The sequence below is a fragment of the Typopeltis vanoorti genome, chromosome 3, assembly GCF_054136105.1.
Source record: "Typopeltis vanoorti isolate ZY-2024b chromosome 3, IOZ_Tvanoo_1.0, whole genome shotgun sequence".
In the NCBI taxonomy this organism is placed as follows: Eukaryota; Metazoa; Arthropoda; class Arachnida; order Uropygi; family Thelyphonidae; genus Typopeltis; species Typopeltis vanoorti.
Genome location: NC_143551.1, coordinates 171,264,867 through 171,280,551, shown reverse-complemented (window position 1 = coordinate 171,280,551; position 15,685 = coordinate 171,264,867). Strand labels below are relative to the sequence as shown.

At 34.6% G+C, this 15,685-nt stretch overlaps 1 protein-coding gene across 5 annotated transcripts in view; it reads right to left on the bottom strand.

The window, feature by feature from the left end:
* Window positions 1–15,685, bottom strand: part of LOC150108743 (twitchin-like) — a 2,666,638-nt gene that overhangs the window by 2,543,694 nt on the left and 107,259 nt on the right. For all 5 annotated transcript variants that reach the window (XM_090390962.1, XM_090390961.1, XM_090390964.1 and 2 more), the window contains one exon: window positions 10,447–10,588. In XM_090390962.1, the coding sequence (XP_090247088.1) occupies window positions 10,447–10,588 (142 nt within the window). The remainder of the gene's footprint in view (window positions 1–10,446; window positions 10,589–15,685) is intronic.

Below are 15,685 nucleotides of genomic sequence, written 5' to 3'. Positions count from 1 at the left end.
ACACTAATTTAGTGATGGATCTAAGATTAAAGATAGTTGACCTCACTGGGCCGCAACACAAGAACAAGTGTTTAAACAGTGGTGGATTTTTTTGCACGAATAACAAAATGCGGAGTTCGAGCAGCAAAGCGAATATTATCTTGTAACTTAACTAATGATATGCTCTTACAGTTTCTTATGTTATATTATTAGTCATGTCCTAGCTTCAAAGGGGTGGGGGGTATTGGTAATCAAAATTAAGGAAGTAAAGAAATTGATATTTATCATTAGGTTCGTTATCGTGTCGGTCTCATGTGCTAAGCAGCCAAACTAAGTGTAACCGTTTTTACTGTTATACCCTTGAATGGGAGAGGTGTGAATTCCCTACAGTGTGTTCGTACTCGTGAGGCTGTCATCTACACAACATGTAAGGAAAAAGACGGCAGAACTGTAAACTTTGCTCTAAAATCCGAGCATGCTAACGTACGCGTCAAGTTCCAGATGAACTAGGCGGCAGTGTTTGCCTGGCGATGAGAGTTATCTAATACCTAGATGCAGATAACTTTCATCGTTCAGTAGATAACTTGCTAGTGTCAAATATCGAATAACTTCGGAATCGTCGAAGAAAGATCTAGAAAATGTTTCTTTAGTCAACTACAAGAATCGAGCCTTTAGCGGTCTTTTTTGGACGGTCTAGCTATGGAAACAAACGCCATTTCCACAGGCACTATTTCATTAAGCCAACAATAAATGGATGCATCATGTCGCCCCGTGTAATAGCATTTGCCGCCTCTCTATCCCTAAAAAACTATTTTAATGACGTCCTTAAAGCCGATGTTAAGCTAGGCTTCAACATGACTGATCATAAATTCTGAATAGTAACATTAGCTAATTAAAATTCATAAGTTAATTAAAAATTATCATAAACTATATTTTTTAGAAAGAGAGAGACAACTCTTTAACGGTGGAATTTTGTTTCTAAAAGTGCATCTGCACGGGGAATTAAAATCAATTGAAGACGAGTGTAATCGTCAAACGTAGAGTAAATGCACCTGTTGTAAATTTTAATTAAATTATAACAAAGTGGCAGTTATTAAAAGTTAGTTTATTTGAAAAATCAATAATTTTATTGCTCCAAAATTCATTAATGTCACAAATACTATCAACACAATCTAAAAATATTGTTTTTATAATGTTACTATTAACTTACGTGTAAGTAATGCTCATCACGTCGTGTAAATTGAAATGCTAAATCACAAACACGTAACTATGGTAAATATATTTTTTTTTAGATTTCAGAACACGTGTCATATCTTAACATAAGTTAATTTACATTTTCACTATTAAAATGTAAACCTACTGTTTAAAACTAAAATTTTCTTGCTTTCATATTCGCAAAATCACAAATAAGGCCAATGTAGTCTAATTTCTGACCGATTTCATTTTCACTTGAAATCATGACAAGACCTTCCAATCGAGTTTCGGCCATTATAGAACGTAAATAAGTTTTAATAAGCTTTAGTTTTGAAAGACTAGGCTCGCCGCTTGCAAATGTTACCGGTACTGCGCAGAAAAACGAAATCACTTTTTAGTCTCGCTGGCGGATCTTTCATTACGATTTCCAGTCTTTCTGCATCACTTAAAGAGGGATTCCGTCTTGCTGGATCAATGTTCATTTCAAGTTCACGACTTAAATTTTTTTTGAAGAGGAAGAGTTAAATCAGTTTCGTTTTTTCCCTCATTATTGCTAATATCGACATTACTGGGATCGCTATTAGAAGTATCTGCCATCAGCTCAGAATTTTTGGGTTCGGTCCTTCGCTTATTTTCTCTTGTACTACATTAGCTGTTTCGGTTTTTAAATATTTATGCCAAGCCCCGCTTTGTTTGTGAATATAGCGTTCTTTTACGGATTTTCGTTTGCGAAATTCTTCGCCTGATAGTTTTTTTTTTATTTTGTCAGACATATTGGAAAGTTGAAATTATTTTAAAAGCCAAAGCCTAATAATGGTATCAAAAAAAAAAGTATTATTAACAATCACTGCACAACTGTATTTATGTATTTTGATTCTAAAGTCTGGTTTCAACAGAGAAGGAATAAATGACGTTTTTATTATTTATTTTTCGTGTAGTTTAGGCCAATTTTGTCGACCCGTACAAATGCACGTGTTTCACCGTCCGTATAGTCGGCCCTGATCGTCGGCAAAAACAGTAATAACATTCAACCGAACGTGTTAAAACTGTTTTTGCGGTGAGTGAACTCACACACATCTAATTAATAACAATAGCTTTTAGTTAGATACTGTGTTTGCCAGTGCAACATATGTAGTTTCTGTATGGAAGGACATGTGATTCATTAATTAGTGTCGTTTTTATCCCAGTTTCTCTAATTGCACTATTTGTCAAGAAATATATTACACAGACTGCTGGTACCTTGTTCACTAACATAATAAAAGTACTTGTTTTTCTTGCCTCTGCAGATCGCTTTAAACTCACTGCCACATGAAATATCGTTAGTAGTAGTACTACAATCATAGGTCTCATCTCTAACTGGATTCAAGTCATCCGACATCATTAGCAACACACACCCCCTTCTCTCCTATCTTCTCTATCATTCCTAAAAATACTGTACCCCAGAGATACAGTATACAATACTCGATACCAGTTAGTAGGTCTGATTTTGATAGCCAGGTCTCACTAATACCTACAATCTGAGGTTGCCACATATTGACTATATCCCTTTGTTTCAGATACTCCTAGCATTCGTGTACAGACATAATGATGTACCTGTTTTTTCTTTTGAATTGTCTTCAAAAGAAAAAGCTTGTCTGCAGTCTGCCTGATACAGTTGGATAACTTGCAGATCTCTATTCTTCTCTAATGCTTTGCATACATATGATGGGTCCGAACCGAACAAATACAAAAGCCCGAAATTGTTATCTCCTCGTCAACATTTCCATGATAAAGTCCATTCCCGTCATTAACCCAGTTATATAACATTGTCGATACACACATTCACAGCATTCCTTCCTTTATAATTTAGTTTCCCTGACTCTCTCTGTGTTAGGTCTCATACCAGTTATTAGTTTCTCCAGACTCCTGATACCAAATGCATTCAGGTGTAGGCCATCCCTCTTATATAAATCCAATCTTCCCTCAAACTCACTCCATACATCAAAAAACTCACATCCATTCGTTCTACACAGCCTACGCATCGAATCGTTTGCCATCATAGCCCTTCTTCTTAATTCATTTATATCATAGCGAGGTAAAATACTAACGATTTTCACTTTCTCACTCTTCACTCTCGCTTCTTCCAACAACCCTTTCATGTCCTCTCTCATACTGAACTTATCTCCAGTTAAATCGTCCGTACCTACTACCACTACGATTTCGTTAACTTTTCTTTTCTGTTTTTAATTGCTTCGTTTATATTCTTAATTTTCGCTCCAGGAAAACTCGATGTTATAACTCGCTCATCTATAGCATGTTTCATTATAGAGTCACCATGCCAAATAACTTTTTTCTTTTTACTAACAACATCGCTTACCTGATTTCCGTTATTTCCTGCTTTACCTGTTTCCTTGCTTTGTTATTTCTTATTTTCCTGTTTATTTTTCTTTTTCTCCCTCTGTTCGTTTAAACGCCTGTCGACTTTTTGCAATTCCCGCGTCGTCTCTCTTTGACCTGCTTCAACTTCGCTATTTTGGAGGTTAACTCATTTTCATTAACCTCCTCAAAAACCTCGTTAGCAGGGCTAACCTTCTTTTTCTCGCCTGCAGTGCTGTTTTGTACCATTACATTTCTTGCCCTTTTTGGCGCCATTTCAAACGTATACTAAATATTGAAATCTAATAAAAAAATATGTGATAAAATACTAAAAACACTAAAATCTACACTAGTATACTACAAAACACTACTTTTCTAAGGGAAAAAACAATAAAAACAGACAAAAATCACCAATTTCACAGGAACGCCAATTTCGCCAACCAACCACAAAGTATCCTCGAACCGAGGATTATTAATAGTGGCATATCAATACATAAAAGGTTCGCTAACATCCTCTCATTCTTCAAAGGAAGTAAGAGGAATTCTTTTTAGTACTAACTTTTGAAAATCCATTGGCAGCTTTACTTCACCCTTAGTCATCACTAGTAATCAAATTCATTACAACTAAAGATTGGAGACTTAAGAGTAGGTCATGTAACTGTCTCCATCTCATCTCATCTTCCGAACCTTACCAGGTATTACAGTCTGAAATAACATTATTTCTAGCGTGAAGTTTTTAAACCTGCAACTGAGTTGCAGGTTTAAAAACTCGAGTTTCTGGAGAGGTAAAAATTATCTGTACCCAGTGGCGAATTCTCCATGCTTGCTGTGCAAGCTCATTAATTGAGAGAGAAGGCATATTTATTTGTTAATAAATGCATGCATTTATAAGCATTCCATTTAGGCTTTTATTTTTGTAGACATAAGACGTTTAAGCTTGCGCGGCAATAATTGAGCTTTGCGTTGTGTATTGAAGGCGGACGCTAGTCAAGCTACCTTGGCTTGCTCGGTTCTGGGAGCATCCAGGTCCTCGCTTCAGCACTGTGATTTCATGTGCGCGCATAACCATTCCCGCTCCCTCCACGTCACCCTGTTGCTTAAACACGGGTCATACGCAGTCAAAGTAGCTCTAGCCAGTGAGCTTCAGCCAGCCTTTACAAGTGTGCGTGTTGCTTCGGAAAATTAAGTTACAACCAACTTTTTATTGACCAGTTTATAAAGAACTGTAGGGTAGAATATTTGTAATCATATGTAAAATAAATGTTGTATTTGTATGATTAAATGTACATAAATGTCTAAATACAGTACATAGTTTTAAATGGTCAGCAATTCATTATTCCGCTAATCAGACTTTAATCACACCTCTCATTCTCTGAATGATAACAAGAGAAAGCGTGAATTTCAAGACCAGCATTTGCCTCTGTCGGTACCAAAGATCTCCTAACGTGGAGCTGGCTAATAAAGGGCCTATAGAGCTATATTCTAATTATATTAATAAAATATGCAAAACTAGGTGTAACATTCTTTGTGGTAGCCATACATCTACCTGCTCTCTCACTTCTCATGGTAATGTTACCATAGCATATAAACAGTTATTTCATTAGACATTTTTGGTGAATTCTCAAGAATTAGATCACCAGACATATATGTGATGAGATTATTCTTGTGCACTGGAATGCCAAGGAAAAGGCATAAAGGAGTCCTGCAAAACTGTCGACTTACTCCCTTTGAGGAATAAGCAAAACACCTACTAAGAGGTATTAGAGGCGTTATTTATTTGTGTTTCACTCTTTTCTGCTCTTTCACTTCATTATACTTCTGACATATTTTTTGCTAAACGTGTATGCTTTTTTAAGTGCACTTATATTAGAATATTATTCTCGCTCCCGGATCCATTTATTGATTTCTGTTCTAATCCATTATCACACAAAAATTTGGTATGTTCTTTAAAAAATAATCTGACTACATTTTTTGTGAAAGAAATTCATTCAGCCCAAAATTAACATAGTCCTGCACATAACACAGATTAGAGTTAAAATTGCTATACCAACTTACTGCTCTCTCACTCCTCAGGTAATGTCATCGTAGCATATGAACATTTATTTCATTGGACAATTTTGGTTAATTCTCAAGAATTAGGTCACCACACATATATGTGTGATGAGATTATTCTTGAGCACTGGAATGCACTTTGCTGTTGCATATAAATTATACGTGTATAATAACGTTCAACATTCTTAGTATCTATCTAAATGTGTAAATAGCAAATATTAACGTAAATGCTTGAACACACTTGCTAAGAAATTACATTCTTCTTTTAATCATTTATCCAAGTGTAAGCAAACAAGGCTTATACATGAAGCATCTTCACGACCAGTCTAATTATATATACAGGCTGTTGACTTCACATCAATTGCTTTAATGTCCAATAATGCAAAGGACACATCCTTCAGATATGTATATGCTATGCATTATGGAAAGGGTCACTACTTAGATCTTTAATGAGGATTTCATTAGTTCAACACCCTTTGGATTCCAAAAACTCATGAAGGGGCTAAAAAGATTCTCTCTCTCTCTCTCTCTCTCTCATGTACCTCAAAAAGCTATTTTAAAATATTAATAAAAATATCTTAACTTCGTCAAAAACACTGTGTCGAATCCCAGCCTCACACAACCATAGACAAGTCAGTTCTCCGTCATGCAGGTTTCAGCTCTATACAGCAGCAAGCAAAAACCTCCTACGCGTCAAGCATCAGATCCGCACAGCAGCCGATAAAGCCTGCCAGCGTGCAAAGGCCTATCGCTCAGCGGGAGAATGAGCGGTATCCAGCAGGCCAGCTCCCAGACGAACATTTTTCTGTTTAAAGCCATTATCACACAAAAATTGGGTATATTCTTCAAAAAATAATCTGACTACATTTTTTGTGAAAGAAATTCATTCAGTCCAAAATTAACGTAGTCCTGCGTATATGCAGTGGGAGCCAGACCCAGTAAGACACAATAAATCAGCATAATTTACTTTTTCACCATGTTGTTTCACTTGGTGACAAAATAAATTACATTTGCCAAGAAATTACTTCACGCGCAAACTGTTTGCTTAATTATATACAAGAATGTTATATACATACATTTATATACACACACACACACACATATATATATATATATATATATAAATATAATTTCTTGGCAATTATATACTTTGTAATCAAGTGAAAATATTTCTACAGAAATGATTCAACACTATGTTCTATTTGGTAGAATACTCGATTTCCATTTTATTTCTCTCTAAACATTTGATTTCGAAATTAAACTGTTATTTTCAACTGGAGGCAGAGGCGGATCAAGCAGGTGTCGGACCTGGCAGCCGCCAGGGGCACCGAGCTATGTGGAAAAAATAAAAGATATCTATAAGAACTATATACTGCACTGTAGATATTTCGCATTTTGATGATGAATCGGAATTAGTTTCTACTAATTAAAAAAAAAAACATAAAGAAAAGTTATGATGACATATTTGGTAGGCGATTAGCAGCGCTGTTCAAAAAAGTTGTAAGACTAAGAGAACCTGTTTTGCATAAATCTCTGATAATCTCCCTACCGCAGATGAAATTAACGAAGTCCAATACGTTCAAAATCATCTCCAATATTAAAAAATAGATTGAGAAATGAAGGACAGCCTTCTATTTCTGATAAGTAAGGCTTTGGGTACAACCAGTACGGAGAGTAGCCGTTGGTTGTTTTCTCTGTAAGCTTCACCCCTTAACATGATTATTTGAACGTTTACAATAGCTATGCTGAGTTCATAGGATTAGTCTCTTCCTGTTGTTTAGTAGTATTAAGTAGTTAAATCAAGAGAGTCAACCAGAAATTTATCGGGACAATGTAAAAAATTCAAGCGAAAATATAAATGATGAACAATATAATGTTCTTCATTATGTAACTTGTCGTGCCTTCCCCCTCCCCCCCCCAAAAAAAATAAATTACATCTAGAAATGAGAATAACTGGCGTTTATCAAGCGAGCGCACTAGGAATATTATTTTCATTTTATATACGGATAAGATCTGTTTTAATGATTCAAATTTGGCCACTGAAATGTGTTTTTAATTTTAGGTTAGATATATTGAATTAAAAGTTTAAATAGGAAAAATCAAAGTTCAATTTAAATTAAAATTATAATCAAAGTTCGATGAATATGTTAATTTGATAAAATGACTGATTTAGGTTGTTGTTTTTTTTTAATTAATAAAGTTCAAAATTAGTGCATTCAGTCAATATACAAAAAAAAAAATCGTCAATTGGAAACGTATCTTTTTCACCCTTTTTGAGATAAATATTTAGTAACCTTTACTAAACACTTTGTTTAATATAATACTCTTTACTATACGCAGAAAGTAAATCATAAATATTATCAGTGGTCACTGATGATCTTTAGGAAACAAAATGTTGCTTCCGGGTATAAAACATTGAGATGATACCTTCTCATGGCAATAAAGTTTTCTTGTGACATCATGTGACTTCATATCAGACTGGCGAATAAGAGACATTTAAAAAAAAAATGATGATAGAAATATCCTGAAATTATGAATATGAATAGGCATCGCAGATATAACATAATTTATATCATCGATGACTAAATTCAAAATTCTTAATTGAGTACTGCATCTGATTCCCCCCCGTTCTGTGGAACCCCGCACTTTGCACTGCTATTCTCCATCCACTGTGAATGAACTTGAACTTAAGTAAACATTTCTATATTTATCTCTGTAGTATAGTTGATATTACAGAGTGTGTATAAAATATATTATGTGTTATAAATTATAAATTCGTTAATTTATTAAGTAATGTTAACCTGAACTACTCTATCCCCGTTTTTTGAAACGTCTTTCAACATATAGACAAAATCAACGTCTTCCTCGATATAATGTAATAAAACTTGTCGTGCCTTCTTCCCCTTCCCCCCACCAAAAAAAAAAAAAAAAAACATTACATCGAGAATGAGAATAACTGGTGTTTATCAAGCATTTCTTCGCTTACAAATGTGGATAAAACAGTAACAAACCGGACTCTCGTTAGAATACTTTTATTCGGATTAAATATGCTATAGATTAACAACCTTCTGTGAATGAGGTTTATTTAAATAAATAAAATAAAAAAGGCCATCAACATGTTTTACTGTTAGCTATCTGGCAGATTAATCTAGATCAGGAATGACCAACCTATGGCGTATGAGCCAAAAAGGAGCGCATTGGACCCTGTGATAATAATAAAAAAGTAAGCCTATTTATACTAACCAAAAACCGATTTGTAGAAAAAATAAGCTAATACTTGGTGATTATTTTTAGCGATTTTATTGTTTCGTGCACATTCACTTGTTTGACCCTGAGGTGCCAAGCGTTAGCAACATCGGTGCGTCGCAGGTTTTTGTCAGTTAGTTTACAATTGATACGCAGCGTGCGCTACGGAGTTGTGCTTTGTTTGTCCTTTGTGAACATTTACAGTTCTTATTTAAATATAAAGAGCGAATAAGCTTCATTTCGGCAATGAAAACATTACTTAAAATAAGGGTATTACTTAAATTTACAGTTCTTTACTTTTTCAAAAATTTACATTCATTTACCCATCACAGTGCAAAAAGAAAATGAGCAAACGAAAAACAGAAGGTGATATTAAGCGAGAATTCAACAAACAGTGGGAAAATGAGTTTTTATTTATAGGGTCATAGCGAATCTGTCAGGCAAACCGATGTGAATTGTTTGTGAAAACACTTTCTCACATAATAAGAAGGCACGATCTTGATAGACACTATAAAACACAACACCCGACTGAAATAGAAGGAAAACTGATGCTAGTGCCTTGGGTCTAAGTTCCGGAGAGAATATGTGATTAAGAAAAAGGAAGAAATCAAAAGAAGACGAAATGTGTTTGTTAAGAGAAGTTATGAAAGTTTGGCAATGAAAGAAGCTTTTCTACTCAATTTGTTTTAGCGTTGGCCAAAAAAACGAAAGTCTTTCTCTGATGGAGAAGGATTTGTTAAACCTTGTCTCCAAATATTTGCAAGATGTCTTGGTGATAAAAATTCGAAAGGAAAGTAGACGAACATATCATGTCTATATTAATATATTTGTATGACGCATCTGAACTCGTACGTGAAAACAAAGCGTGGTTAGCCGAGTGGCTGTGCGCTTCGCAACCATGTATGTGCCTGGGAACGGAGTCGATTCCTGGGTTCGATTCCCGTCGCTGACGTGAGGAGCTTAAAGATCTTTCTCGGACATAATCAAGTTAGCCGGGCGTGGACAGCAGCGTTTTTCTCCCTAGTTTATCTGGAGTTTTTCTCCCCGCAAACAGGCAAACCAGTCCCGTGAAAGATTCAGCCATAGGCCTGATTCGTCTGCTATGCCGGTTCCGATCTCGGATAAAATTAGGGAGAAGGAATTGAGATGGTGTCATACTTTCCCGTAAAAGGGACTCACGGCCGTTGTATGATCATACGAAACCGCTACTGCCCCAGCTATACAGTTTTCAAACATGGAAAATCATCACTGGTCTTTCTACAATTATTAAGTAAAACTGTGGAAAAGACTATGACCAACTTACAGCAATCTTAAATTGTTACTTTTCCTATAATTATTAACTTCTTGCAATGTATTTTCTTGTTTTAATAAAGGAGGTGAGAAGACACTATTAGAAGGAGAGAATTTAAGAAAAAAAGGAATATTCTTAATTCAGAAACTGTGAAGAAAATTTTATAAAATGGGACCAGTGGAAAGTTTTATTAATTTTAATTTTTAAATGTAAATTTTTATTCATTTTTTTAAATTTTATTTATTTAATTTGAAAAAAGGTCTAAAACTGAAAAAAAAAATGTAAAAACCGGTATATTACTATTCATATTAACAAACGCAAAGACTTACTGTCAAAGTTTAGACTAATAGTTGCATTGCTTTCTCCAAGCTCATTTTTAGCAGTAACTTTATATTTTCCTCCATCTTCTATTGTGACATCTGTTATCTCCAATGTGGAGAAGTAGGAATTCCCATCTTTATCCAATTTAACCTGAAATTAATAAAAAAATATTCAGTTTTAAGAAAGTGCAATTATTTATGCTGTAGAACATTAAATTTTATAAACCCAGGGAAGACATGCATTAGTCAGGGCAGTATTAGTACTGTATCAACAGCTAGAAAAATTTTATTTTCGTAAAAATACGTTTATCTATGAAAAATGGTCCTTCAAAAGTTCATTTTATTCTGTTACAGTTACTGGATTGACTAAAAGTCGTTTTTATATTGTTACAGATTTCCATCCTAAGTACAAACTTTTATAAGGACTTGACAACTGAAAGTGAATTAGCTAGTCTAATATGAAGTGGCAGTTACCTCAACTTTATACATACAAACGAGCCAGAAAAATTAGGACAAATAATTTCTCTATAAACAGACCTAATATAATGTCATTACATCCTAAGTTTCAACTTTCATAATAATGCCAACTCATTGAAACAAAGAATAGTATTTCACTCGAGTTATCAGTTCAACGACGATAGCGTTACAGTATATTCAAAAGGGCATACCAGTATGCGTCTCCTATATCTTTCAAGTTGTTGTTGTTGTTTGAAATCAATGCCGAAGCAACTAAGCCTATGAGATCAGTGTGCTGTATCACTAAATTCCGTGTATTCTTCTGATTGATTTGTCTGTCTAGAGAGATGAAAATCCCTAATTTCCTGGAAGAAAAATACCTCCACCACCCAATGAGATCGACTAACTCACCTTCAGATGAAAAGCCCTTATAAAAGTTCACGTCCTATACGGGATTTGAACCTAATTGTTTCCTTGTAGGAACATTCTAATCTTTACATTATAAACCACCTACATTAAAAAACCACCATGATACAAACGAATTACTATGCAGTGTGTCCAACTGGCCACACTGCATAGTAATTCGATCTGATTAAAAAACTAAAATCCATGCACCCTTTAACTCCAAGACTCTAAGTGTTCCAAAAGTGCACAAAGATGGTATTTCTTTACGCCCTATTGTGGATAGAATCAACTCACCTACCTACTTATTGTCCAAACATCTCTCCAAACACCTACAACAACATATCCATAACTCAGAGAATTATATCAGAAACTCACAACATTTTGTGGAAAAATTAAAAAAACATTACCATATCAGAAAATGATCTTCTAGCTAGCCTAGATGTCACCTCTCTTTTTACAAACGTTCCCGTGGTGGAAGTCATCAGCATCCTAGGTACCTTGTTCCCACAAGATATAATCTCACTGTACGATCATTGCTTAAATTCAAACTAGTTTTCTTGGAAGAATACGATTTACCAACAATTAACTGGCTTGGCAATGGGCAGTCCACTTTCACCTTCTTGTGCTGACCTATTTATGGAACACATCTAAAATAAAATCATATCTCAAATAATTCCTAAACCAACAATTTGGTAGAGATATGTAGATGACATCTTCATTGTATGGAACCACAACAAGGATGACCTATTTGACTTCCTCAATAAGATCAACTCCTTTCATCATTCTATTAAATTTACTCTGGAACTTGAAAGAGACAAACAACTGCCGTTCTTAGACATCTTAATTAAGAAGCAAATTCATGGCCATATAAACCTATCGGTTTACAGGAAACCTACGAATACAGGTCGCTATCTACATTTCAGCTCCTCTCACCATATTTCTCACAAACTCAGTGTAGTACACATGTTAAAGAAAAGAGCTGTCCGCATCACAGCAGATAACAAGGACCTTCAAGACGCGTTAACATTGATATCTAATAATTTGTACTTGAACGGCTACTCACGAAGACTCAACAAAATCCTTTTCTCTGAACCACCACAAAGAGAGCGAGAGGATACTCAATATATCAAAACTATCGCAATTCCGTATGTGAGTGGCATCTCCAACAAGCTCGCTAGTCTCCTCAAACCAAAATAAGAGTAGCATTCAAACCTACAGAAGATCCCCAAAAGATAACCATCCTTTCTATAAATATGCTGGAGTTTACAATATTCCATGCTCATGTGGTTAAAGTTACATCGGGCAGACATCAAGAAGCCTAGAAATTAGACAGGAGCACATTGGTTACGTCAAAAACAACAGACAAGACATATCAGGCCTGTCATCTAATTTTTCTATAATTAACCATGTCATTGAGTGGGATAAAAGCTGTTCCCCTTACATAGAAGAAGACTATCACTCCCGAATGTTTAAAGAAGCAGCTACAGTCGCTCGCTCTGTTGATAACCTTAACAGGAACCAGGGTTTAATACTCCCACAGATATGGAAGACCCTAATTAAATCTCTTAACACACAGGAAATGAACTTCAATGCAAACTACAGAACGTTCCTTTGCAATAACTAGTTAGTCATGTACACGCGATACGTGTATCACTCACGTTCAATGCTATTTTAGTTTGTAACTATAATCGTTAGAATTTTACAGTTATTCAAATGTGTGTACAGCTAAAGTTTGGTGAAACTAGTAGGTTTAATAAATATTTATTAGTTAACACTTGATCTATTGTCCAAATAATTACTCTACTTAGATGATCAAGAAATTAAACATTCATTATGAACTTTTTGTAAAAGTTTCAAATACTCAATCCGAGTAAAATTTGTCCATTAATAAATGTACGAGGAGCATAATTTTTATCAGTCCTCTTCAACTGAAAGTAAGTTAGTAGGCATAATACAGAGATGAGTAGGCTTTTCCTCCTGGAAATAGGCAAATCAATCCCATGAACACACACATATATACAGACAGGAAACACATACTGGACAAGAAAGACAATAAGAATCCATATTGTTCTATAATTATTCCTTCGTAAAGTAGCATTGCTATACCAACAATCATTATATTGAGGAGAATGAGGGAAAATAGTATTAATCATTAATATTACTACTAATAATAATAATACCTACAAATTAAATAGATTAATGTCGCTACAATACAAAATGATAAAACTGATCTTTTGGGAACAAAGAGAAAATAACGACCTTATATACATTGCAATGTCAGAACACAAAATACTGACAGCAAAACATTTATGTCACTATGCAGCTTTGCTAAAACATTATTTCGATGCCAACTACAGGACAGTCAGAAATACATACCGTATAACAAGACTTCAGACAACTAATTATATCACATATAAATAATCACTACGGAAAGGCCACGTGAAACTTCTACATCCCAGACATGATAAACAAATTACCTTTTGAACACAGAAACCTTACAAACACAATAGTCTGAAAAGAGCTCTAAGGACATACTATGAACAAGAAACACGCACCCAAAATACCATACAAACTTAATGAAACACAATATATTCGTTCATGCTTCCAGTTCAGCGACTCATCAAGACATTCCAAGTTATCGTGTGTGTGTGTGTGTGTGTGTGTGTGTGTGTGTGTGTGTGTGTGTGTGTGTGTGTGTGTGTGTGTGTGTGTGTATGCGTGCGCGCGCGAATTTCTCAATCATAGATTTCGTAGCTTCCCAACACTGCAAAAAAACCAATAAATAATAACCAACTGGTGTCATCCTCAGTTAAGCTTACATATAAGCTTCGAGGATGAAAGCAGAGAAATTAGTTCTCATCCAAGATGTAACATATGTAACCAAATGCATGTAATGTACGTATCACATGTAAACCAATGTATGTAATGTATGTATTATATGTAAACAAATGTATGTAATGTATCATATGTAATCAAATGTATGTAATGTATGTAATAACTGTAACAAAAGTATGCAATATAGAGTGATTATATCCATTGATAGCGTATATATAGTGTAAAATTACAAAGAAACATCTGCAATAATCATCATTATGAATATTATAATAATATACGTTGTAAACAGTTATTGTTATTATTATTATTATTATTTAAAACACTTTATGTATGAGAAAGTATTTGTTATGCATAATTGTGTTCCTATAATGTATGTAATTTATCTGAGAAATAATAAAATGTTAAAAAATAAATAAATAAATAAAAAATAAAAGAAATAAAAAATAATAATAATAAATTGATTCTTTGATGTAAATATTTTTCAGAATATAATAATAAAATATACAGGAATTCAGAGTAAAAATATTGGAAAACTTGAAAAAAATCATTCCTGAAGATTTTTCAATCATGTTTCACTTATTTACTCCTGTTTCTGTTATTCCTCAACGACAGGAGTGACACATGCACTTATCTCCCGAATAACCTCGAAAGCAAGTAATTGCAGTTAATAAGGGGAGGATAAAACTAAGAATACTGATGAGTATATGCGTGGGTATATTTCTAGGTTTTGAGGAGGTGATCGGTGCAGTTTGTTAAAAAAAAAAAAAGGTTAAATATTCTCTAGGAAACTAATAAAATAGGAATGATGAATAAAGAGTCGCTCGTAAAATCTCGTAAAAAAACGTGTAAAATATTCTCTAGGAAAATAATAAAATAGGAATGATGAATAAAGAGTCGTAAAAAAACAAACCTAGAAACCTTTTTGAAGCCTACTCATCTGTTGTTATATTTAGATGAGCAGCGGTTGGAAGTCTTATTCGACCTCTAAAGGATGCCAGTGGTCGGCGGACCACAGAAAACACAATGCTAAAGGAAATTGGGATTTGGTTGAGTTGTTTTGAATTAAGGCCGAAGCAACTGGCCTTAAATCACTGCGTGTGTTTTCCTATTCGGTTCGCTTGTTTTTCAGCAAGAAAAATCCTTCAATCCTCGTGTGATGGAAGGCAGGCTGCCTCTATGCTATACCCCGTACCATCGACAGGGTGTGGCACAGAGGCAGCCTGACTCACGGCGCGGCTTAATAAGGGCACTCGTTCAGCCATATTGCCATAGGCGCCGTCGCTACGCTAACAATTCCTGTTGGCGTAGCAAGTGCGTAAAGAAGTTCTTCCAAGCTTAAACTGATTAAAAATTATTTGCGAACAGCAATGACCCAAGAAAGATTGATTGTTCTAGCACCTATATTGATAGGGGCGGACATAGCTTATAATTTAATTTAGAAGCGCTTATAAAGAGTTTCATTGTGCGATTTCTCCGTAGAGCAAACATTTAATTAATATTATAATGTAATCGTTTTGCATTAATGTTTCTCTTTGAATAAAAACAAAACAGT